This window comes from Zonotrichia leucophrys, chromosome 5 (genome assembly GCF_028769735.1).
Source record: "Zonotrichia leucophrys gambelii isolate GWCS_2022_RI chromosome 5, RI_Zleu_2.0, whole genome shotgun sequence".
NCBI lineage: Eukaryota > Metazoa > Chordata > Aves > Passeriformes > Passerellidae > Zonotrichia > Zonotrichia leucophrys.
The window spans coordinates 15,642,778-15,667,994 of NC_088175.1; the positions used below are offsets into that span (position 1 = coordinate 15,642,778).

The following is a 25,217-nucleotide window of genomic DNA, read 5'->3' on the forward strand; positions in this document are numbered from 1 at the left end:
TAGGTATCAATAGTATTTGTTATTCTGAAGATCATCAAAAATCTGCGCCTTCACAAAATGTCTGCTACTACAGTAGTCCAAATGGCTTTGACCTGACTTGCTGTTTAGACTCCTAATTAATTAGCTTTAATGAAATGTAAGCAAATTTGGTTGTGAAAAAGAAACAAAACTGTTCCAGTTCCTCAGGATATTTAAACATTTCATGTGAATGTAGTGTTCTTACATGAGGCATGCCAAGCTTGGCAGGTCTTAAGAGTTTCCTAAACTATCTGAATTGGCAGCTTGTGTTTGGACACTTGCCACCTACGAGACAGGACAACAGAAAACTTGCAGCTTGTCATCAGGAAGGAAAGGTCATCTGAGAGGCAAAAGAAAAAAAGTCACCAGGAGAATAAAAAAATCTACTGGTTCAATGGTAAATGACATAGAGATGATTGGGATTCATTTTTCCTATGCTATCACATCTTTGTGTTTGCCGTAGACAGCACTAACAGAACACATTCTTCAGCAGAGAACTATGTAACTCCTTTCCAGAGGAGGCAAGATAGGGGGAAAACTGCTGTACCAGGATTCCCCGCTCTTCTTGCATGGAGGAAGAATTACTAACAGAGAGAGTTAGACACACAAATGGCTGCTTTCATCTTTCAACAATCCCAGTTATTAGAATAGAGGTGCTGCAGGCACAACATCTGCAGTTTGTTTTGCCATCTGTTTCTAAAAATATCTCAGTGAAAGAGACTTTTTTCCTGTCTCTCAAAATCATTTTTGTTTGCTTTTTCTTTCCAAGGGAAAAGTGATGGGTTTGGAAAACAGCATATGTGGAAAAGATCACTCAGCTTCAGGGGTGGACTTCACCATTGCTATTCAAAACACAATGAATAGCTGTGAACAAAACAACTGAAAATTCTGAAATATACTGGCTCAACTCCTTTGATAAATGTAATCAAAGAGCTTAGTCTTCTAACATAATTCCTACAGAGCTAGTGACAGATGTTTCCTATGCAGGAAAGTATGGCTTAATGTTCTGGGGAACCTAATGGGGGAGAAAACAACTTGAAAAACTACAAGAAGCTCCAAAGTTATTTACAGGTGAAGTTTAGTAGTCACATTTTCAGAAATTGAAAAAGGAGACAAATGAAGTGGGGGGACAAAAGCAGTTCCCACAAAATACTTCAAAACTTAAGTTTACTTTCTTTCATAATTAGAGATTTTGTTAGAATTCAATCTTCACTTTTTTGTAAAGCATCAATTTCAAAATGAAAAAAAAAAAAACCAAATAAAAACCAAACCCACCATTTTAGGGGTCAAGGACCCATTTCTTGTTTTGGATATGACACAGACAGCTCACAAGAGACTAGATGGAGTCCCTACAGTATTTTGACAGCACCAAATTTTCATTTTTTACTACAAAATAAAAATAAGGCATGAATATATTTAACTAATTTTCAGTCTCTGAATTCCTTTGGGGCTTACTTGGCATGCTTATGCATGTGAAGTAAAGGGTGTGAGAGACTGAAATGTTAAAGGGTAAAGACTCAACTGGCCATTTGCAAAAGCAGCAGGTGCTTTGCTGAGGCCAGGTTTGCACCCCCACACCGAAGGGGCAGAGGAGATTTTTGGGTGCATGGTGGCAAAACCTCTGATCTGTGTTGGAACAGCCCCAGTGCCAAGGAGGAGCCTTCCACCAGTGGACTGTATATGATCCACAGTGTTCCTGGGAATGCCACCCATCACCCATGGGAATAAGGGCAGATCAGGCAGTATGGCCAGTTTACTGAACAAAAGAGCACTTTATTTTATTTCAGATACATATATATTCCCACTTCACTGACTTTCTCTCCAGCTGTCAAACCTTTTTAATCCTCTCCACAGGTCTCTGAGAGTCCCCAGAAGCCTGGCAGAGGTAAATGATTCAGAACCTCACCAAAGACACCTCCCTGCTGTGAGTTCAGATGCGTGACAGGGATCCTCTGGTTCTGACTGTTCCCGGATCTCAAACCTGAGTCACACATGCCCTCACTCACAAAACACCTCCCCCAAAATGATGGGATGTACTAGCAGCTTTCTGAGGTATACAGAAGCCAAAGACCTGAACTAACATAACATAACAGGCGCGTGAGAAAGAGGATAAGGCAAGATTCAATCTGTTTGTTCCACATTTGCTTATAAAGCTCCTAAATAAGTTTATTCTACTATTTTATTTTCCCAAAATGCTTCTTTTAGCCAGAGCATAAACATGGCATTAACAAATGTATAAATATACACACATGTACAGAGAGAGCGCGAGTGTGTGCGCACGTTTTGCAGTATATTTATCATCCCTGTCTTAGCACTGAAAAAATTAACATACAGGAGAACCATGGATTCTAGAGGAAATACAGATCTGCAGGCACTCCACAGTGGACTTGTTACTGAATGGAGAGAGGTCAGAAGAAGAGAATAAAGCTTTATTTTGATATGTTAGAAAACAACCAGAACTATTTACAGGACTACTTTTGCTCTTTTCATCAGGGAAATACAAAATTTATGAACTCCCCAAGATTTCAGCAGCGAAATCAGTAGTTCCTAAAACTAGTATCTAAAATCAGTCATACTGGTTTCAGTATAAGGGAAAAATCCTGAATTATGGACATCTATTAAAAAAAAAAGCTCAAAATTGCTAAAATTGCTTTGCATTTCTGCTGTCCCTCAAAGACAGAGCAATCTTTCCCCCTTTTTGAATAACTCTGACATTTATTGTTCTGACACTGAGGTGGAGTGAAACCAGTGGAGATAAAATTTGGGGCATTTTCTTACTGCTCTAAACCAAGCTAATGTTGAGATTTTGCAACTTTGTTTGTAAAATAGTTGTAGTTGCTCTTGAATGTAAAAAGAGGAGCTGATGATCCTTATAACACCACCCCCTGGGACCAAAGAACTTTAGTTTTTATGAGACTCCGCAGAAGAAGAAAAAGAAGGTCCTTGGTGGTGGGTCTTTTGCAAGGTTTAATAATGTATTTGTTAGTGCAAAGATCAAATGGGTTCTCAAATTAGTAGACATCTAAGATTTCAAATCAAGCCAGTCTAATTTATTTTTGTTTTGTTTTTTACTTCTATATCTAATTTCCAAGCTGGTATGGGCTTTGTCTTCTGTGCCTCACAGAGCATTTAAGCTGAGTAGTATTAAAGAAATACTACACTTGATGTCCCCTAGGAACTGGGATCCACCCTTCTTACACTTGGGAGAAAACACTGATTTCTACAACTTGTAAATAAAAAATTGGAACCGAAACACAGAGGCAGAATGACGACAAAGTAATAACCCCTTTGATGTAAATATAAACTTTGGTTTCTCATGATCTGCTTGGGTGGAAAATAGAACAGGTTTTCCTGCTCTACTGAGGCATTATTCTAGGTGTTATAGTTCATGTGAACATCAGTAACTTTGAACTCCTAGTACATAAGGCATCCTTAGGTCTAGGCATGATGCCCAAAAGGAATTTATAAGAAAAACCTTTAGAAGCAAAAGCCTATCCCTGTCCCTAGTATCTGTAAACACTCAACATGATTTCTCTCTAACAGACATTATTATCTTTCAGAAATCAGGTACTTCTTGTTTAAAGGTAACTAATCAGTTGCTATAGACATTTAAGGTTGTAATCAACAAGCATTTGCTTTTGATGCAAAATCTGTTTCTGAGTCATGTGCTAGCTCTTCTCTTCCACTGAATGTGTCATTGGCTATTTTTATTTTCTTTACCATATATTTTATGAAGCTGAAAATCAAAGCTAACAGGGACAAAAAGCAAGTCACAGCAGGTTGAAAATATCATATCTTAGTATTTTAGACATGTGTCAGCTTGATAACATAGGCACAGCACTAGAGGGATTGCCAGAATGTGACAGTGCACATGGCTTTAAGTGTAGAGAACACGCTTTAAAAAAAGACTGGAAGGCAGCAAGGGCAAGGTAGCCAGACTGTGGGGCTGATTCTCATCTTTCCTGATCTTAAATGCAAAAACCAGGGAAACTTACACCAGCTAAGTCAGGCTGGAGAAACTCTTTCGTTTTCAAAGCAAAATTCTATGAGCATGCAAGTCAAAGCAATGGAAGTGCTGATATTTAAGATCTCTCTATTGCTGTCCACACATGACATAAATTTATGTAGCCTGAGCATGGTTCATTCAAATGCATGTGTTCATTCTAGAGGCAAAAATGATATTTAATGAAAATAATGTCACACCAATGATCCCTGAGATTAAAATACTTGACTTTTGTATCCCTCACTTTAATATCTCTGCATTAGCAGACTAGGAATTGTACCAAATTTATAAAAATATGTGATAATATTACTTTTCACAGCAAGTGAAGATAGCATATAGTACTAAAACCTTATCCATAACACAGTTTATTTGCACATTTCTGGTAGGCAGCAGTACAGAACCATTTTGGGGTGTTGAACAGCAATTTGCACCTGAATATCAAAGTCCATTACAAGAGTAATTAAATCTCCTTTCCACTCATCTTTACCTCATTCAGCTAGAAGTATTTCATTTACTCTGCCTTACAGGTAGGCAAATGAACAATATACACACACAGCCACAGAAGAAATCAACAGTAGAACTGGGAATGCCACACCATATCTCAGGCTTGTCATTCTTGGCTTAAACAACTGAATTCTCAGCTCTTCCCCTTGCTCAGTGACAAATGCCACAAAAGCTGAAGCCAGCAGCCTGCCCTAAGACAGAAAACAAAAATAAGAACTAACTATTTCTAGTACCAGATATCCATCTATAACCTTACTGGGATAAAACAGAGTACAGTGGGATCTCTCACAGCATCGCCTGAGCTTGAGTGAGCCCCTTGCCCCAGCAGAAGGCTGGTCACAGGCATAGCAGAGGCTACATAAGGCAAACAGAAGTCACCATTCAGTAGGACACAAGCTTTATCCTCCAAGGCCTGGAGGTTGCTGTCCTGATGCCTGGACACTTGATCATCACATTACTCCAGTCTGAAGGTTACCCTGAACTTCATTATGCAGGGGGCAAAAACTCCAATCGTTCTGCTCCAATAACCTGCCACTTGTTCTACAAAATTGGTTTCTTTTGCTGTTTGCATCGTAACATGACTGTCCTGGTCTCTCTGCCAGAGGGCAGTATTACACAAAACTACAAGCTTGTTGATTACAAAATAATTTTATAAGCAGTTGCTTTACTTAAGGAAATGCCAAGAAAAAGTTTTAGATTCAGTAGGAATTGCTGGTTATGAAAAACATGTGAGATCTAAAATCTAAACAAGCCAGCTTTAAATATTGATTCATTTTCTGTTGTAATAATTACACTCAATAATTTTTCTCAGATTACGTAAGAATTAAGAAAACTAAACTGAACATAAATCATTGGTTCCCACTGGTGAAAGAAAAGTGATATTTTTATCTCTCTGTAAGTACAGAAAACATACCTTGGGTAAGTTAAATGAACTAACTAAATAATTCCATGTTGGAAACCTCAACATATCCCATCACTTCCCTCTTCCGGTAGCTCTTAGCCTAAAAAGATATTCCATCATGGTCCTGTGAGAAAAGTTCACAGATTTAAATGTCTTCTCTTCAGAACAAACTAATTCCTACAAAAAAGCTGGAATTTTAGCTAGGCTAAAAATATGTGTAAGTATGCTTTTTGTGATGATGTGAACATTATCTGCACAAAAACTGTCTGCCTTTTCCTCCTCTAACTGAGCTGATCCACTGATGCCAGCTGATGTATCCTAATGCACTGAAGTTTCCTGTGCCATTAATGTGGCTAGTACATTCACAAAGAACTGAATTAAGGCACCGGGAAATGAACCACTGGACAAGCCAAACTATATTTTTTTTCTAAACAGTATTTCTGTTTCAAAGCATCAGTCTAGGCAGATGCTTTGAAAACTCAGCTTGTTTTCCTCTGCTTTACGCATTATTGCACATTTATGATGCATATGGCAGAAGACACCCCAGATGCGATTCCAGAATTGTGTTCAAGTTATACAAGTAAACATCAGCAAGCCAGTTTTCACCAGCATCAGTAAGAGGCAGAGATCACACACTGACAGACAGAAGACTGGTCCCACAGAGTGAAGACACACTACTCTTACAAATCCTAGATACATCCTAGACTTTTGTCTGCTAACTACAAACAAATTATGAACTGTGGATTTTAAAAACACACTCACAAAGGTATCCTTTCATCTGCACGTGTACAGTGATATTCCTTTTCCAAGACTGCCTTTTATAAAAAGTCCTTGGTACATCCCATTGTCTGGTGCCTAAAGCACAGAGAGCAGGAATTCTTACTCTAACACATCAGCATGTAGGCACAAATCCCTTAAGAAGCTGTATAAGAAATCACTTTAGCATTATGCCAGCAAACCACTTCTAGGAGTGAAATGATAACAGAGTTTGAAAGCTATTGAGAACAGAACAGCTGCAAACTTGGTCTTATGAAGCTCTGCAGACATCTTGAAACATCCATCCTGAAGCCTTGGGGAGACACTCAGAACATCATTCAAAGCTTGGTGCCTCTTTGTGGACCTCCCTCGGGTAGGTGAGGAAGGGAAGAGGGGAAGGGCAGGGGATGAGGGATGACAGAGCGCCGAGGAGCTAAACACCAGCTTACAAACAGAGAACAGAATCACATAACAACACTGGACCAATGGACTCCAAGACACAGTGACAAGACAGATGGACACAAACAAGACGCAAAATCACTACTGAGAAATAAAAAAAAAGCAAAGAAACCCCATTAAAAAAGTAGATCTATAACTCCGAGGCTGCAAGAAGCAGCCAAGGGTACTGGCATAACTCTTCCAAAAAGAATAAATTATGATATAAATAAAAAATAAAATCAAAACAATATCTCCCCCAAATCATACACTACAGACTTGCTCGGTTAGCCTGAATGCATAGCTCTGATGGAACATACGATGGTGTCATCACAGCCCATGCACCAGTTAATGAAGGCCATGGTTAGTTACATCAGCTAAACTACAGCATGCCAGAAAAATGATCTTGCACTGACCCAGAAATAAAAGATACAACAGACACTCTGCATTGCAATAAAATTCTTTTTATGCCATCTGCAGTTTCTAGGGCTCTTTACATTGGAAGAGTTTTTCCTGGGAATATGCAGGGTAAAGGGGAGGGTTTTTTTCCTTCTGGGTGTTTTTTTCTCTGAACTCAATTGAAAAAAAAGGAAAAGGGGAAAAGCAGGATAGAGACTTTGCAGAAGTTTAAAAAAGTAGGAAAATAAAAATAAAGGAGAGGTAAGACTCTTCATTCTTTTAAACACAACTTTCTTGGGATATCAAAAAATGTGAATTTCTTGAGGATGGCAAGAAAAGATTTTGTTGCCTTTATTGGTTTGCAGATCTATATCTCATTCTTGAGATGATGAAACCATTATTTTGTTGGAAAACTCCAAAAATATAAATTGAGAAGTACAGCGATGATTTTAAAAATTAAAAATTAGCAGTATGGCACGATTACGAGCCAAAAAAAACGAAAAGGAAAGAAATATAAAAGAAACTAAAATATCAATCACCAAAAATTCATGCGGCACAAGATGAGGTGAAACGACAGAAAATGTTCTTCAAATATATACAATGTATATATCTATCTATATATACACGGAGCAGATGTGTATATATTGATTGATATACCTGTATAATTTTTTTGTTCTCCCTGCCCCACCCTACCCCAAGGCTAATTGGTAGATGAAATTATCAATTAAAATCAAAGACGTAAATAAAAGGAAGAAGGAAAAAATCAAACAAAAAAAGAAATTAACGTGCTTTGTTCACCAAGAAATAACAATATCATGCATCTGTCCACATCAGCGAATGCCAGGGTTAGATGAAGGCATGAATTTCTGTGTAAACATGTGATTGGATGATAGGGACTACTGCTGATATTGGTCATTTATTGCTTAGCAAGTAGATATATATGCACACTGTATAGATATAGTGCATATATAGATAAAATATCCTCATGGGTGGGGCCTTTGGACCTTACATAGATAGAAAGACCAATATGCTGAAAATCAATCTCAGTATTCCTAATGTAAAAAAAAAAAAAAAAAAAAAAGAAACACAAAACTAAAAAGAAAACAAAACTTCCTGTAAGTCATCTGCACGATTGTAAAACTCATTTGATTTTGTTTTGGCTGTAAGATTGTAGCTAGGAAATTCCACCAAACAAGTGATGCTATTAGACCCGGGGAAGTGCTGTGGATGAGCCCCTGTCCTTTGGGTCCATATGGGATTCAGCTTATGAGATTGGAAGTCTATTTCTATGAGTACTCAGAGGCATGCACACAACTTTAAAGGCCATTTCTCACTCACAACATGAGAAATGGGGAAGCATTTCTGCTTGTCAGAAGGAAAGAATGTTGGTAACTGAGCACTGGATTGTGGGGAGTGTTCCAGTTAGGAGAACAGTGAAAATTCCCTGGGTGCTTCAGGAAGGTTGATGCAGTTATGGAGGACAACAGCCAAATCAACACTTCTTTTGGTTTCTTCAGTGGACTCTTCACTTCCTACATATTGGTTTTTGTACTGTGCCAGCTGTTTTGGAAGACAGATTATGCTTGTTTTCCACAAATCAATCTCTGACCCAGGCAGGCTGCAGGTGGATGGCTACAGGCCAGTAAATTATAGATACAGAGGGCATATCTGTTGGATATGTGCATCCTGTGTGTGAGTGTACAAAACTTCCAATGCAAAGAACTGTAGATTCTGGCATATCTACTGCTGTGTCCAGTTCCCCATCAGAAAGGCTTACCAGTCTGATTAAACAATGACAGCCTTTACATATATGAAGCCTTTTGGGAAACACAGAGTAAATTTCCCTGGGGAAAGAAAATCACATTGGAAATTGATGGGCTGATAGGAAGGGAAAACTGGCAACTGCACCAGGGAAGAAACACAGGATGTGTCGAGCCTGGGAACAAGGATTAAGCCCTACAGAGCATTTCAAGAGGCTGTATTGTGCACTTCAGGCTAATTGGGGAGTGTTTGAACCGCACTGTTGTGAGCAGTCCAAGGAGCAGCTTGGGCTATGATCCCAACCAGCTGCCTGGCCACCAGCATCCAACCTGCCTGGTGCCAGAGCTCCTCTAATGGACATCCTTAACAGGAACGAGGGCAATGGTGTGAGGAGACAGCAACAGCTGTCAGGAAAGCATAATTATCATCATCAAGGCTTTCAAGTCTCAGTAAGATCAGATTGTAAGGGTGCTCCTCATTTCACTGAAAAGAGATAAATGCTCTTTCTTCACAGTGCTTCCTAGTCACTCCTTGTCTGAAAAGATGTTTTCCTTACAAATCTTACATTCTCTGAAAGCAGATGAGTGACCAAAAAACCACCACAGAGCTGTGCTCAGAAGCACAGACTCAGAACCTTGGCTTGAGTTTTGAGGAACTTGAATATTTGAGCCTCAGATCTCCTTGGAGCAGGCCAGAAGACAGTCCTGTACTCATACCAGAGAAAAGCATCTGTTTTGGCACAGAAAAAAGAAGATTTTTGGCTGTGTACTGGGACAAGCAGCATTTCCATAGAGATAAAAGAGGATCTTCTCTTGACTGTTAAGCAAATGTTTCTTCAGGGCAGATAAACAGGTTTTTTGCCCCCTGTATCATTTAGATTAAATCTTCTGCAGACCTAGAGATCTAAGGGTATCTAGGCTTGTCTGCAATAAGATGAATAGGGGGCAATTTCTGTCACTGAACTGGTTTCTTTTGCATTACATTAAATACAGGGGGGTTTTGGATCCACAGCTGTCATTGCTGTCACTTAGAATAATTCCTTATGTATACATTCATGTCTACAGGTGATGTCTGCAAGCTACCTCAGTCAGAACAAGTCCAGTGATAGATCCTGTTTTTTAAATGAAGTTTTTATACCAAAATTCAAAAACAAGAAATTACTTTTGGAAGGGGGCCACAAAGTCTAAGCCAGCCTGCTATAGTGTTTCAAGCCAGCCTGGAGAATCCTGAAGAGAGCAGAGTTAGGGAATCACCTTCACACTTTTTTTTTTGAAAGAGACGCAGTGTTCAGACACAGATTGTATGCACATGAGATTCAGGTCTTAGATTCAACTGTCAATCAGAGTTAAGTGGCAGTAAGACCCTGCCAAATGGTCCTCACATGGTATTTAGTCTCAAAGAGGACATGATTTTCAGCCTCTGAGTACACCAAAAACAAAGGCTTCAAAAGGACTCTACATAGAGTACTGCCTCTGATTCCAAGGACCAAGACCAAAGTAATATCTCTAGATACTGAGATTTGATTCTGACCCATATGAAATCTGAAAACTTCTGATCTGCAGGGAAATATTTTCTGCTGCTCTTGTCTTGGCTATTGCACAGCAGGTTCATAGCGATGTGTATCATATCTCACAGCTGCAGCAGTGAGTTCAGTAACCTTTACATTACTAGACCATGGCACTGAGGGTGATGGAAGGCCAAATTTGGCAGAAACTCAAGAGCTTTAAAAGCTACACATTATCAGAGCAACAAAAAGAAGACTGTGCTGGGTTAGGTCATTTAATTTTCAGTCTGCTGTAAAAGGGATCAGGCAAGGCAGAAGGCAGTGACCTGTCAACAGAAAAGGATGAAGCAATTTCAAATGAGCCCAATTAAAAAAAAAAACAACAATAAGTTAAAAAAAAAACCTGAAGCCACATGCTAGAAAACACAAGCAAGATAATCTGGATCTTTTCTCTCCACAATGTACATATTTAAATACCAGATCTTGGCATGTGGCCAGAATTCTGACTTGGCTGGTGAAGTGTAAAGGCAAACACATCTGCTCAGCCAAGCCAGCACTACTGGATTTTGATAAGCTGGCTCAGATTGCTTTAGTGCTCCAGAGCAGAATGGGCTGAATGAGTGCTTTGATACTGCCTGTGTGGCAGACACTATGCAATGAGAATGCAGACAATAAGATAGACAAAGAAAATGAGAAGCCCCATAACCCTGCTACTTTTCCTTCTTATTATGATGCAATGAGTTAAGTTTATGCAAAAAGGACCTGCATATTCCTCCTCCTTCTGGCAATTCTGTACACCAGCACCTCTGAAAGCAGAAGAACTCAAAATCTGGAAGTGCAGATTTCATCAGCAAAGACCATCTGGGAGACTTATTTTTACATATAATCAAGCTAACTTTTATTCTCAATGTCACAGTAATTCCCTAGAAAAGAATCAGATTTCAGTGGCTTATGTGGTCTACCCTCCCATGCAGGAGGAGTAGGGTGCAATGAAAGATACTGGGGAAATTTACAAGAATGCCTGGTAGTTTAGGAGAGAACCTTCAGCAGCTTTTCAGAGAATCATATTATTTTGCACAGCAGATATTCAAACGTCTGTAGGCACTTCTTTCTGCCAACTGTAATGCTTAGCAGGATTTTCAAAAGCAAGTAATTTTTACAAATCCAGTTTGTACCTGCTTGTAGCATTAGATTTTTAACTGTGTCAGGAAGGAGGTATTTTTAGTCTGGAAATGTTGCTGTACAGCACTATGAAATTTCATGCTAAACATGCTGTTTTTCCAAATTTCTACTCAAACTTTGGTTTTTCCACTGGCAGCACAAGATGAAAATATTGTAGCTGCTGAAGTTGCTGTGATTTTTTTAAACAAAAATTTACAAGGGGAGGAGTCTGATAAAGACATCCTTTTTTCCTTTAATTGAAATACATTACAATAAGAATACAAATTCAAAAAAAAAAGTCTTCATATGCTAGTGAAGCTTTAATGAAGTGACTTCATTTATTTGCATGTCAGTTGCAATAACTTTGCCCTTGCGTCCATGGTCCTATTACTCTCATGCCTCACTTTCCTTACAATCACTGTGCTGGCATTTTATTACTATTTTTATTTAAACTCTCAGTACCCCCATTGTTTGCTTTTTTACTTCACAATCTAGTTATATTTTGACTGATTTTCCTCCAGATGGGGAGTAGAAAAATTCATAGAGATCTGTGAAGAAAGAGATGGCAAGTAGGCTGAACTACCTGTTAGCAACAGTCTGTGTCACTGTCTTCACTGTCATCAGAGGGAAGTCAAGAGTATGGGTGGAAGTTCCCAGCTACAATCCAATGCCAATCTCAGGTTACAACAAGACCAAGTTCAACTAAAAATGCAGGTACACCGTGACAAATTGAAAAGAAATGTGAAAGCACTAGCCTTGGGTGAATTTTTATGTTATTATTGTATTACTCAAATGGCTTCAGGAAATTAGAAACAGAACATTTATAATACTTTCTTGGTAATTTTTGTAAGAAAAAACCCCCCATCATCCCAAATAAAACAAAGCAAAAACAAACAAAACAAAGCCAAATGAAAGGACCCCCTCAAGCTATTTATATGTTTCACTTTGAAAGACAAAAATTCTAACCAAAATTCCTCTTTTTCTTTTAAATGTACACAGAAATTCGATGATGTCTGTTCTCTATTATAGAAATGCTTAACTCATGGCAAGCCTCAAAAAAGAAGACTTGAAAAAGCCTGTAAGAAATAAAGTAGACTGCAGTTGCCTGCTGGATACCACATAAAATATCTCACCAGAAAGAAAAGCCATCAATTTATCAAAATGTATCTGAAAGGGAGAAGTTGAGTCAGTTCCACATGGCCAGTCCTTCTGACTCTTTAATGGATACATTTTGAAGCATCACTGCAGATAACAAGGCAAGAATTACTACTAATTTTGTTATGTTAAAACTATGTTTTGGTGCTCCCCAATTTCTTTGGGGTCACAGGAAACAAAATTAGTATAAACACATTACCATGTTAACTGTACTCAAAATCCCATGGACAAATGTATCCCTTAACATACATCTTCAGAGTAATTAAGAAAGATTAAACATCGCTAATAACTTAGTTTTATTTCACTTTTCTCTTCTGTTTTCAAAGGTTCACCCTCTCCACTTCATAAATCTTCATTATTTGTCACACTCCATATTGATTTTTTCTTCTCACATTGTTAGTAAAGTAACATCTAGAAATATGTGACTATTAGCTGGAATCACTTTTAGAAAGTTTGCCTCTCCATGCGAACAACTTTATATAAAGCAAATAGTGACTACATATTGGTGTTTTGCTGTTGCCAAGTCCATGGGATCTGATGCTTGGCTGTATAGTTTCTTATTTTATATACAGTGTATATATACATGAATGCGTATATATACACATATACACACACATATATACATATATAATTATATATGTATACATTCACACACATATAAAATATATGTATGCATTGTTTTTTGCAAATGAAATCAGAAAGCAAGCAAAACACGACTGACCTGACTTACCTGTACTGGGTTCACAGTCAATGAAATCTTCATCATCACTGGAACATTCAGCTGATGAAACGATGTCATCTGTTGTCTGGCATGTGAAGCAAAGGAACAAAAGAAAACAAAAGTAAGATATTTGCAAGTCAAGAAGCTATTACAGAGGCAGCTAAATATCCAAGGTTTCACAAATTTAACTTTTAAAATATTCAAGTTGTACCAAGCACTCCATATATGCCTATGTAAATGTGTCCTCCATTGAGTTGGAGTCTCCTGTTGGAGAAACAGTGCCTATCCTGTGCTGCTGAATATTTCAGGTGTGCACAGGTGCTGTGCACCTGCTGGGCTGTTTAGGGCAGCAAGGGGATCACTCTGGTGCTGTTGAACAAGGTACAGTGGGCTACAAAGCCTGCTTGGCTGGCAAACTGCCCTGAGCAGCCGCTGTAGATGTGTCTGCTGGGAGGAGGCTGGGCTCCTCCACAAACACCAGTATCATGTAGGGCCAGCCAGAAGGCACTTCCCGAGAGACCTACCATGTGAGGCATGCTCAGATTCAACATGCTTTCTGCAAAGGAAATATACAGTATGGACCCAGACAATACACATTGCTCAGCTAGCAGCACTCTTTGCTGTGCCCGATGCACCACTCTGGGGCAGACATAATTCCTGCTCTGTTAATGCACCTCTTGGGCTGGAAATATGGTGTTGATCCACACAGTAAATATCTGTGCAGCTCACTTCTTGCATGATGAGGAACTGCTGCATATGTCAGGTATGCCCAACATGCAACCTCACCTCCTTGCTTAGCAAGTGAACAGGGATGTGGATGCAACTAGGCTGACCAGATGTAAAGTCTGATTCTGAAAGGGTTAAACCAAAGTGTAACTATTCACAAATGTTACAGGTTTTATCACATTCCTTTGTATTTCCAGCTGGTGATATTTTCTTCTTGTTCTTTTTTCTTTTTTTTTTAGTTTTCATTTTTTATATTTTTTCTTTCTGTGTGTGTACTGCTCTAATTAATGAGCAGCATGTACTGCAGCATGTTAGAGAGACGTGTACTGGTGTCTCTTCCCAGCAGCATCTCCTGCCTGTAATTGCTGCAATTAGTTGAATTAGTAATGCAGACCATTAGGGAGAGCCTGTGGCAGCCTCTGGACGCAGGTTGTAATGTTCCTGCGCACAATACAAAATTACCCCAGCTCAGCAGCACTGGCTCAACCACGGCTTCTGGTGAAACTGTCTCCCTTAAAAGCTCTTCCTTGCAGAGAGCTGCCTATTCTGCCAAGCAGTAGGATCAGCGGGAAGACTCCTGAAACAAAACAACTGAAATGCTCCTCACCAGGCAGGAAGCAGTGCTGAACTCGGGAGCAGGACAGCTGCACTTCAGTACTCTAGGTGAACATTGCTGGGAATCTCACATCTCAACAAGACAATCAAATCCTTATCCCTTATCCCTAAAGATTCTCCATCTTTAAATAAGGTCTCCTTTACATTTTTATATCTGCTATGGCTGCCTCCAACATGTTCCTTCTTCCCTTTACAAAAGAGTTCTGAGGACTCTGCCCTTTCTTTAGCCTCCTGTGCTCCCAGCACTAGGAAATACCTCTGATCCCTAGAAGCTCCTTACCCTCCCTGTCTCTGTTTGTATTTGAGCTAAGGGGGAAAAAAGAGAACCAAGAAGTCAGTCAGAAAGATCAGATTGAACCTAATGATCCTTCAGTCTTGATTTCAGTGGCTTAGATTGAGCCAAGAAAGAAAAATAGGAGAGGTCAGTTGCGAGTAAATATTATAAAAATAGAGTATCTGTGAAAAAGCCAGTCATGAAGTATTTTATGCGTTACTCAGTCATACCCAGCATGGACATTTGACAATGTTTTGTGGCATGCTATCTTGCAGTAGTTTCATGCTTAAATACTTTCATTAAATCCTTCTACAATCTTGCTTCCATTGGGAGTCAAGATTAAAAGGAACTGAAGGTAATATGTTCCTGCCTCACATGTCAAGGTCATTTTTTTAAGATCTTCCTTCAGTCATAGAAAGTTGAAGAATTCTGTTGAAATCCTGCTGACTTCTCTTAAGACAAGCTGGCTTTAAAATTTTGTCTGCTCAGTAAGGGGACAAGAAAGGAGGAATGCACAAAATGGAAATTTACTTTTTTCAATTCTCCTAGTCCTGTCACATATGTTTTAGGAAGTATTATTTATCCCCAGAAACTTTATAACTAATACAGTAATCACATCCTCCAACAGTCAAATGCAGCTGTCCTGGGTAAAAAGATAATAGTTTTTAATTGCAGCAATGTAAAGTAATTTAGTACAATTTAGTAAACAAGGCTATACTGCTAGAAATTTTTAAGCTGGGGAAATGTAGTTATAGAAACTGGAGATTCATACTGTAGTTGTCTAAGGGTAAGGATGGCACTGTGAATAAAGAATAAATTAAGGATAGTACTGTGAATAAAGAATAAACTACCCATCACTACTAGAAGACCTTGCTCAGACAGTGCTAAATCCCTGGCAATTGGTTTTGCTTTCCAGGTTAAATTTAGATCATGTGGATTTTGGTCAGTTGAACATCTGAAAATTCACACTTCTCATAGAAAAACAGTGATTATTTGCTCCAGTAGGAAATAAACACAAAAATGATGACAATGTGTTGTTGTCACTTATCAGCTGCTATACCTATTTGATTACCCACTTACTTGCTCAGATCAAAGGCTTCATGCAACATTAACATGGCATCAAATCCAATTGAACTGACAATGTGATTTAGTATTTGTAAAGAATAAGGAGTTCCTTTATAACTATTTTTTTCCTCTTACTTATTGGGGGCATCATATGAAACCAGGAAGGTTTGGTTTTTTTTTTTTAACTGGACACCTCCTTGCAACAGGACACTGGTAGATAATAAAAGTTTAGAGCATTTTGGAAGTGATCAGCCAAACTGAGGGTCAAAACATCCTATTAATTACCAGACCTATTAATTACCCTATGTCTAGTTTGGGAAGTCCCTGTACCACAACCTGGAAAGTCATGAAGCCTGGCCCTTGTTTCTTTTCCTGTTCAATTTCCCATCTCATAAGCAGCTTAAGGCAGTACATGCAACACATTTATGTTGCACTCTGATATGGGTACTAGATTTCCTGCCATAAAATCCTCTTGCAGCTTGTGTTGGTTCTGAACAGAGAAGGGCACAGTAAGCCAGACTCAGACAAAATGCAAATATGTGATGTGCAGTACTCATCAACCCTGGCAACTTCAACCTCCATTTGCACTTTTTCATGACTGGTTCCACACATGATTTTATCAATTAATCTCCATCTTTCCTCTCCATCTCTATTACATACTATTTCACCTGATATTAATTTTTTTTTGCTTGGTGATTGCTCTTTATCCCATCCTGTTGATTTCGTGTAAAAATGAGGGTTAGAAAAAGAAAAAACCTCCAGAAGTGGTGTTAGATTTAAGTCAAGGTCATTAACAAGATCTCTAGAAACCACAGAAAAGATAAGTACACTAATCTGTCTTGCCATTTCCTATCTTGTATTTTTAATCTCAGTACTTTCCATCACAATTCATCACTAACTGATTTTCTAGTCCCACCACATATTGGTTTTCCATACACCTTCCACTCAGATACCAACATCTGAATCATCTCAAAGGAATAAAACTATTTATGAGAAAGAACAGCAAATTCCTGACCACAGGAACCGGGTCAACAAAACATCCAGAAGGCCATTACTTCTTGTAACGGGAATTTTTACCTTTCAAGACCCTCCTGGAGCTGGGAATTTTCAATGGATGTTTATTAAACTTGCTGGTTCCACGACACAGGAGAGGCTACTGAGCAGAGACCCTGGAAATCAATCCACTAAGATAATTTCTTCACATCATAAACAGCTCACTGTGAGGCAGTAAGCAAAAGCACTACCCCATTTCTGGTCACTTTTCCCCAGTTTTGAAATGGTTCTCATTATACTCACCCACTGGCCCCAGGGAAAGTAAGTGGATTAATGCTTTAGTGTCTGCCCAGTGATCTAAGGATAGTAAATGCTAAACATTCTTATGTACAGCAAAAGGATAGTAATGAAACTTCTCCATATGCTGTGATGGAAATGATGTTTGTGTTTTCATTGGAAAGAACATGAGAGAGAAAATATTTTTCTCTTCCCTATATTAGCTAAATTCTATATTAAAAATAATAAGTCACACTATACTATTTTAAAATATGTATTTCATTTCTAAAGAATCCCAGCTTTGAAATTACTTGGCCTGTATTAAAGGCCATAAAACTAAAGATAGGTATTATAATAACTTTCAATAAAATTTCTCTCTGGCAGGAACCCTTTTTATTCCTTCCTCTGAAAGATTTTTTATGGGATTTATATTATTATTTTTTCTCTCCCTCTCTCTAGTGTTTAATGAAATTGCTTTGGAATAAAACCAGGGTAGGAGAAAGTGCTAAACTCTGAGTCCACCCCAGAGGATTTATGGGCATACTTACCTTCAAATTCTTTCTATTTCACTGAATTGGCTCCCCATTCCTTTCCATGAATTATTAGTTCTGTAATCACCTCCTCCTAATTATTCACTCTAAGGGCCTCTTCAATCTTGACATGGTGATAGTTCTATAATCTTTGTTCATTACACTGTATGTACTGGTGTGGGATATGTAGTGCAAGGAAATTTGGAATGTTGTGGCAAGACTTGCTCAAGACGACTCCATTCCTGTCCCATGTTTAAATTGCCCAAAGCCCTAATTTATGTATCAGATCCCTAACCCTTGCTCCTTTGTTCTACACAAAATGGCAGGTGCTGAATCTTCCTTTACCAATTGCAAAGCTTTTTGACACCTTGCTGTTTGGGTACACCACTATTTAAGAAATATTAAGAATCCTGGATAAAATAAGCTCTGTCACAGAACAGCTTTATGAAATTATAAAAAACACACCCAGGAATGATGGAGTTCTCCCTTCTAGAGGGAGAGAAAAGACAAGGACCCATAAATTCAACCCTTAGACAAATTCCTGCAGAATTACACATTTGGCAGTTGCTTGAATTGATAAAGTAGGATTCAATTTTCCTACTTGCCGTTTTCTTGAAATTCTTCTGCTCACTATACATGTTACTTCCAATTCAACACCATTATTTGAAAGGCAACACTTAAGGCTTTGTGAGAGAAGTGTAAATCTATTTGCCACCGAGGAACCACAATATACAGTACTTGAAATATGACCATCACAAAATGCTAGGCACAGATATTTTCCCAAGAGTGGAGAAATACAGTTGTATTAACGTGGGCACTGCATTTGCCTTTCACACCTAAAATATACAGAGATGAAAGTCAACAAACTTTTTCCTAAATACAAGCACTTGACCTCCTCCATTGCTTCTATACTGCTGTATTTTCTATAGATCTCAAATTTATTATGGTCTATGGACTACATATTTTCCTCTATGCCTAACAGCATAGAGTATAAATGCTCCCTTTAGAATAGCAAGAAGTTAGTGATGCTGTCCAGTCTTCTACAAATCAAGAAGTTTCTTGGCAAAGAATAGGCTCAAGGCATTTGCTGTCATGCCAAAAGAAGATAGCAGATGAAGTGTCTGTCTCATTAGGAGCCATTTCTAGTTTGAATACCTCCACCTTTTGTACTTTACTAACTGGGTTTTTTAAAGAACTTTTCATATTCTGTTCACACTATTCAATTAAATGAGAATCCTTCATCTGTCCTTTCTACACGTTACATTTGTTTCTCACTTTTTAATTAATCTTTATTTGCAAAATACCCTGGAGGTCACTACAGTATAGCAGACCTGAGAGACTCAGTCTGGACAAACTCAAACTACTACATACAGATAGCAATAATCTGCATACAAATGGGAAAAAATTAGAAATGTTGCAAAAATCATAATGAAGCATTACAAAAGCAGCTGCAATCTGGGACTGTATAAACTTTTTAGGGGAGTCTTGGGTTTCCTGTCTTTTGCTAAAGCGTATAAATCTCATTACCAGATAGAACAACATGCATTTTCTTATCATGGGACAGACACAGTCACAAATATGTGCAAGCCCTTTGCACCCCCACATACTAATGCTGAGGTTCTGTCTGCCTCTGCAGAGGCAATGCATCAGAGAACATTAAACTAATAATTTTTCCTCATATAGCTAATTTGAGGTAAATAAAAACCAAGAGGACCAAATCCTCTGTTTGTTTAAATTGGCATTGATTTCAACCAGACTGCAACAATTTGCAGCAAGAGAGAATGGCTCACTACATTTAGTTTTGGACAATTCAATGCCAAAAGATTAGGAGTAATTTTAGTCAATTCAGAGAAGAGCCACTGAAAAGAGAAAAGAACTTGACAGATGTATGAATGAGACAGGTTTAGTGAAAACTAAACATCAGAACTTGATTTAAAAAGGACTTAAGCTATGATAAATTTTTACAGGTGTCACAAAGGACATCAGGAAGAATGATTAACTATTTAGAGTGCTTCAAAAAAGGATAAAATTAAGAGCAAAAAAGGTGTCATTGTGACTAAGAAAAATCTCAGTAGTGATCTTTACCAACTATGGAGAAGTCTCCAAGAAATACCAGAAACCATTAGCACTGAGGTCAAGCAGTTACCTAAGCCATCCTAATGGTAATGAATACCATTAGTGTATATGCTCTAATAGGCAAGGGCTTGCTCCATCTATCTTCAGTCCAATCTAATCACTCTAAATCCATATTTGCATCTTCTCTGTCACTGTAAGACAAACACATTACACATTTCTCTGTCATGGCAAAGCAGGCAGCAAAGCTATCCAGCACGGCCTTTCAGTTTGCTGTGCTCAAAGCCAGAATCACAGAATATTCTGAGTTGGAAGGGACCCCCCAGGATCATCAAAGTCCACCTCCTGGTCCTGCACAGGACAGCCCCAAGGATAACATCATGTGCCCAAGGATAACACCCTGTGCCCTTTGTCCAAATGTTTCTTGAACTCTGTCAGGCTTCTGGCTGTGACCACTTTCCCTGGGGAGCCTTTTCCAGTGCCCAGCCACCCTCTGGGTAAAGAACTTCTTCCTGATAGCCACTCTCAACCTCCCCTGACACAACTTGAGGCCATTCCCTGGGGTCCTGTGACTGGGGCTGGTGTGTTACCTACCAAGAGGCTGGTGGGTATCCAGCTGGCATGCACCCTTCAACAGCAGCCCAGCAGAAGTGCATCTCCTGGCTGCCTGTTCCTGTCTGGATATTAAACCTGATTTGCTGTCAAATTATAGCATTAGGTTGGGATCATGAGAGAGCAACCCCTCAACAAAATCAGCCATTTGTCCACTACTATGGCAGACAACAGATTAAGGAACTAGGCAGTTAAGTAAGAGAAAGCAAAAAATAATCTTCCCAACTGTATGCCAATCTAGATTCATGAGCAGTCATGATTAAAAAGAGCTTTGAAAGCTTGAATTATTCCTTTGAAAGCCAAAAGCCTGTCTCACTAAAATCAATAGTTCATTAAGACTGTAAAGTCTGACTCTTCTGGACCAAGTTTGATGCCAAATTTCAGAGACTTTGTTCTGTGCCTGAGCTGCGGAAAGTCAACAGGGAAAAATCATGTTTCTGCCTTTTGTCTCTGTCTGTTGGCAGTGGGAAGGGTGATGATGTTGTGAGGCAGTGTGAGCAGAGAGAGAAAGAGAAGGGAGGGCAAAGAGGGTAGAAAGGAAAGCGGGGAGGATTAATTCATCTGTTGTTCAAGGCACCCTGACAGGGGAAAGAGAAGTATTGAACCACAGCAGCTTAACCCAACTTCAATGTACCTTCCCAAAAGCATAAGGAATGTAATTCTTCATGGTGTTCTGCTGATAAGCAAATCCTCCTAAATCCTTTCAATTTATTTCTTGGCCTGAAGAAATTACATATTATTTAGGAGCTAAATAAATAAATAAAATTTCATTTCCATGAATCTAGATTGGCTGTTTATTGATTACATAGGCCCACAGAGCCACTTGCTTTTCTATTTCTTTCTTTTCTGAACAGAACAGACTCTTTGACTTGAACTAGGAAAGCATGAACTGGCAAGCCTTTTCCAGACTATTCAATGTAACCTTCAAGATTTGCAAGAGCTTTAAACTGGGCTGTAAAAACCATTTATTGGTTTTAATACAAAAGATAGTGTCTTCTCTCACACCAAAGCTGTTTCTCCCCTCTTATCAACCAATTTCTCCTTTCCATACGAATTTTCCTTCTTCCAAACAAGTACCTTTAAGATGAAAGTTGTGTATCTATACACTGAAGACAGAGACTCTTGGAAGAACCACACAGGATAAATATTAAGACTGATTATACTTTTCATAATTTGATGAAGGAGCCTGTGCTATTATATTTTATTTCTTATTGAAAGAAACTGTTACTTGAAACAGAAACCATCAGTCCTGTGTTATATAACCACAGTTATGCAGATGGTGCAGGTGAAAACTCCCTAAGGAAGGTACAGAAGGTATTCCCATCATGAACTTAAGTAACTAAAAAGCTTAATGCTAAAAATCAAACCTCTACAGCTGACCCCACAACAACTCCCACTCTAAGGTCAGTGAGAGCTGCTGGAAGAACAATTTGGTGAAATTCAAACACTGCTCATAAATGTGACTTTCTGAATATTACATTAATCTACACAATGGTGTTTCCCAATTCTTGTCCAAAAGACTTTAAGTGAAAGGCATTTCTTTTAGGAAATGATCTGAAAATAGATATAGTGTGTTCTCCCCTGTGCCATTATCCCACTGAGAAGAACCAACAATCATCTGAACACATAGAGCAGCATAAACTTCAACTTCCTGCTCTTTTCAGCATCTGCTTAAAGCAGGACACAGGAAGCAAATGCTGAATAAAGATTCTTATAGGTATGTAGGAAAAAGCCAGACTATTGACAGAATTTAGCATACTGCTGGTGTGTGCTCTAGTCCCTCAGGTACACATACTAATATATTATGTTAAATGGCCACAGAAATAATTTTATTATTATGGCGGGCTACGAACTACACTTGCTGAAAAATAAAATGTTACATACTTCACCAGCAAAAGGGCAGGGCAGATCACTGGGACACAGTTACTTTTTAAATTGCCCCAGGACAAATTGCCAAGGACATTGAATCAGAGCCCACATGTTACTTGATTTTATTTTCCTGATATTGTCATAAATTTGCTATCTGACGTCAGCAAAATTGTCCCCTTTACTCGTGCTTCTGTTTATATTGCCATAAAATGGAGAGAAAACAGTTTCTCTGCTTGCTTGGCATACAATCATAACTTTAGTAAACATTTTACATTCTCAAGCAAAGCCTAAGTACAGAAAACTCCTTTACCTTTAGTAAAGGGAAGCCTATGTTTCAGAAAGTTAGAGACTCAAATGATGGGAGATGAATCAGCTGCCCTTTGAAGACTCAGCCTCTAGTAAGAGTAAATGGGTTTTTCTTTGCGTGCTAGCTGGCACTTAATAACTGTGTCAGAAGAATATTTTTCATTTACACTTTGCTCCTTTGCTGGAAATCAATATGTCGTTTGCTGGCATTTTCTCCTGGACATCTTTATTTAGCTTGTCTTTTTTCCTCAGAGGGGAGGGAGTTGTATTTGATTTTGTTCTGTTATTGATTGGATCACTCTGAGCAAGAAATAAATAACTAAGCGCAGCACAGTAGCTTTAATGACAATCTCTTAAGCCTCAAAATCTGCACACAGCGTTGCCCTCCCCCCTAACAAACGATTCACAAGAAACAAATCTGTAAAGTACAGTTACTGTATAGAAAAGAGGTAGTGACATGTGCAATTTAACTGGCATTTCTACTTATGTGAGCACTTAATAAAACTATACAAGTTCTTCTTCTATTAAAGCAGCACTCCTTTTCCTGCAGCACCTGCTGCTGGGATCTCATAATCTCTTGCAAATGAGGTTTAACGAGAAATTAAAGATACGGGAGACCTTCTCCCAGCAGACATCGTTCTCTGGAGAACAGAGGAGCCTGTTCACACGCTGAGCCCTGCTGGCAGTGCAGCCTGGTCCCTGGGGTACAGCAGCCAGCGGGGGCTGGCAGAGGGGCAGGCGCTGTGTCCCGGCCGCACCGAGCAGCACCAGCCCCAGCCATCCTGCTGGCGTCCAGCGGGAAGGGGTGGGCAAGCCAGCCCCAGCCCCCTGCACAGTAACTGCACATCATATTTTTTCTTTTTAACTGGGGAGTTCTTTATCTCCTCCCCTGTGTCTCTCTTAATTTCTCTTACTCATTATTACATTGACCACAAACAGTTGGCAGACACAGCTGTAAAATTCATAAAGGAGAAAATACCCTAGTACGGGTCCAAACTGTGGCACTTAAAATCTAATGTGACAGGGAATGTTATTCATAAAGTAACAATAAACGTAAAGACTCTGAATAAATGTGCCTTAAAACAACTTCTGCAATTATTATAAGTACCTCTGAGTGCAGTAAGATAAACAACTATCTTTGAATATTCACATTAATGCGCTAGACTATTCTTGCCAGACAAATATTCCTCCTGCTCTCCAAACATTAACCCACACTTAGAAAATGGCATTTAAATACTGTTACTCACAGGATTCACACATTAGCTCACAAGGGGAAGGCAGTTCCCACACATTTAAATGCAGAATAAACATAAAGTAGAAGAAATAAATGCAGAATAAATGCTGGCCCATTAGGTACCAACCAGCACCTAGAAATGCTCCCTGAATAGTGTTAGAGAGTACAACATTTAACAAAGGAAAATAGCCCCTAAATACCTATATGTAAGCCCATATGCAACATACATGCTAAAAAAGGCTATGAATGGTTTTAATTTATAAACAATAATTAGTTTATAAACACAAAAGTGGCTGTGGTAGAACTCCTATTTCCCAGGAACATTGACAGCCTCTTAATCACAAGCCCATCCTTCCTCTCTTAATATAGGATGTAAATGATTATCAGCACTAGTACAGAGACATCTCTTTACTCAACAAAAGGTATATATTACCATTAACTTATTAACATACTGACATTATCACAGTCAAATCTAATAAAAATTAAGTTAAAAAGTTCTAGATAATATTTCATATTTTACCCAGAAATACAACTGCTAAAGAGCTAATGTTTAAAAATCATACTTTTCTATCACTGCCATTTTTTTCCCATTTGAAATATGAGTAAACGAACACCTTTACTGGAGGTGCAGAAAACTGACTTCACACCACATGTTAGCAAAAAACATGTAACAAAAGAGTAAACAGAGAAATGAAATCATTACCACTACCACCAGGGATCATGGGGGAAAACTTAGGAAAGTTAGAGCCAGAAATTGGTCTAATCATAACTTTATTAAAGAAAGAGATCTACTCCCATCAAACATATACCCATCAGCTTAAAAAACATACTTGGTCCATCAGATACTGATGAAACCAGGTAAACTTCAGCCTCATGAGGTGTGGAACATGACAAATGGCTCCTGAGCATTAAATCTGAAGTGAACTTCACTTAAATGGCACATGAAGTGGTCCAAGCTGCAAATGGTTGTTATGCAAGAAAATTTTGCTGTTGGGTAAGGCAGACTCCCATGCTTAGTAAGCCTGACAAACACTTATCACCGCTGGGTTTCTCAGCAGCCCCTGCCTAATCAGAACATTTGCCCTGCGAAGGATAAGAAGGCCATTTTCCTTGCTTATTTATTTAGTTTTCTAGTGAGTTTGATTAACTGTGGTAAAGACAAATCAATCTTTTGTGTTTGTGTAAAATGGACAAAGGAACAAAGTTAGCTTTAATGGCCCCAGAGATGCTCAGCTGGAAGGCACTTAGGAACAGAGAGCTAGACAAAGGAATTCAGGCTTTAAACACCATCAAGAACTGGCTGACATCATCTATACTTCTACCTGC

The 25,217-nt window shown here is 38.7% G+C and overlaps 1 protein-coding gene across 9 annotated transcripts in view; it reads right to left on the reverse strand.

Moving 5' to 3' along the window:
- The window catches only part of NRXN3 (neurexin 3), a 964,874-nt gene that overhangs the window by 24,700 nt on the left and 914,957 nt on the right, over positions 1-25,217 (reverse strand). For 7 of the 9 annotated variants that reach the window (XM_064715475.1, XM_064715471.1, XM_064715470.1 and 4 more), the window contains one exon: positions 13,328-13,403. In XM_064715475.1, the coding sequence (XP_064571545.1) occupies positions 13,328-13,403 (76 nt within the window). Of the gene's footprint in view, positions 1-13,318; positions 13,404-25,217 lie in introns of all 9 variants that reach the window. The other 2 variants (XM_064715477.1, XM_064715474.1) reach the window with 1 other exon arrangement.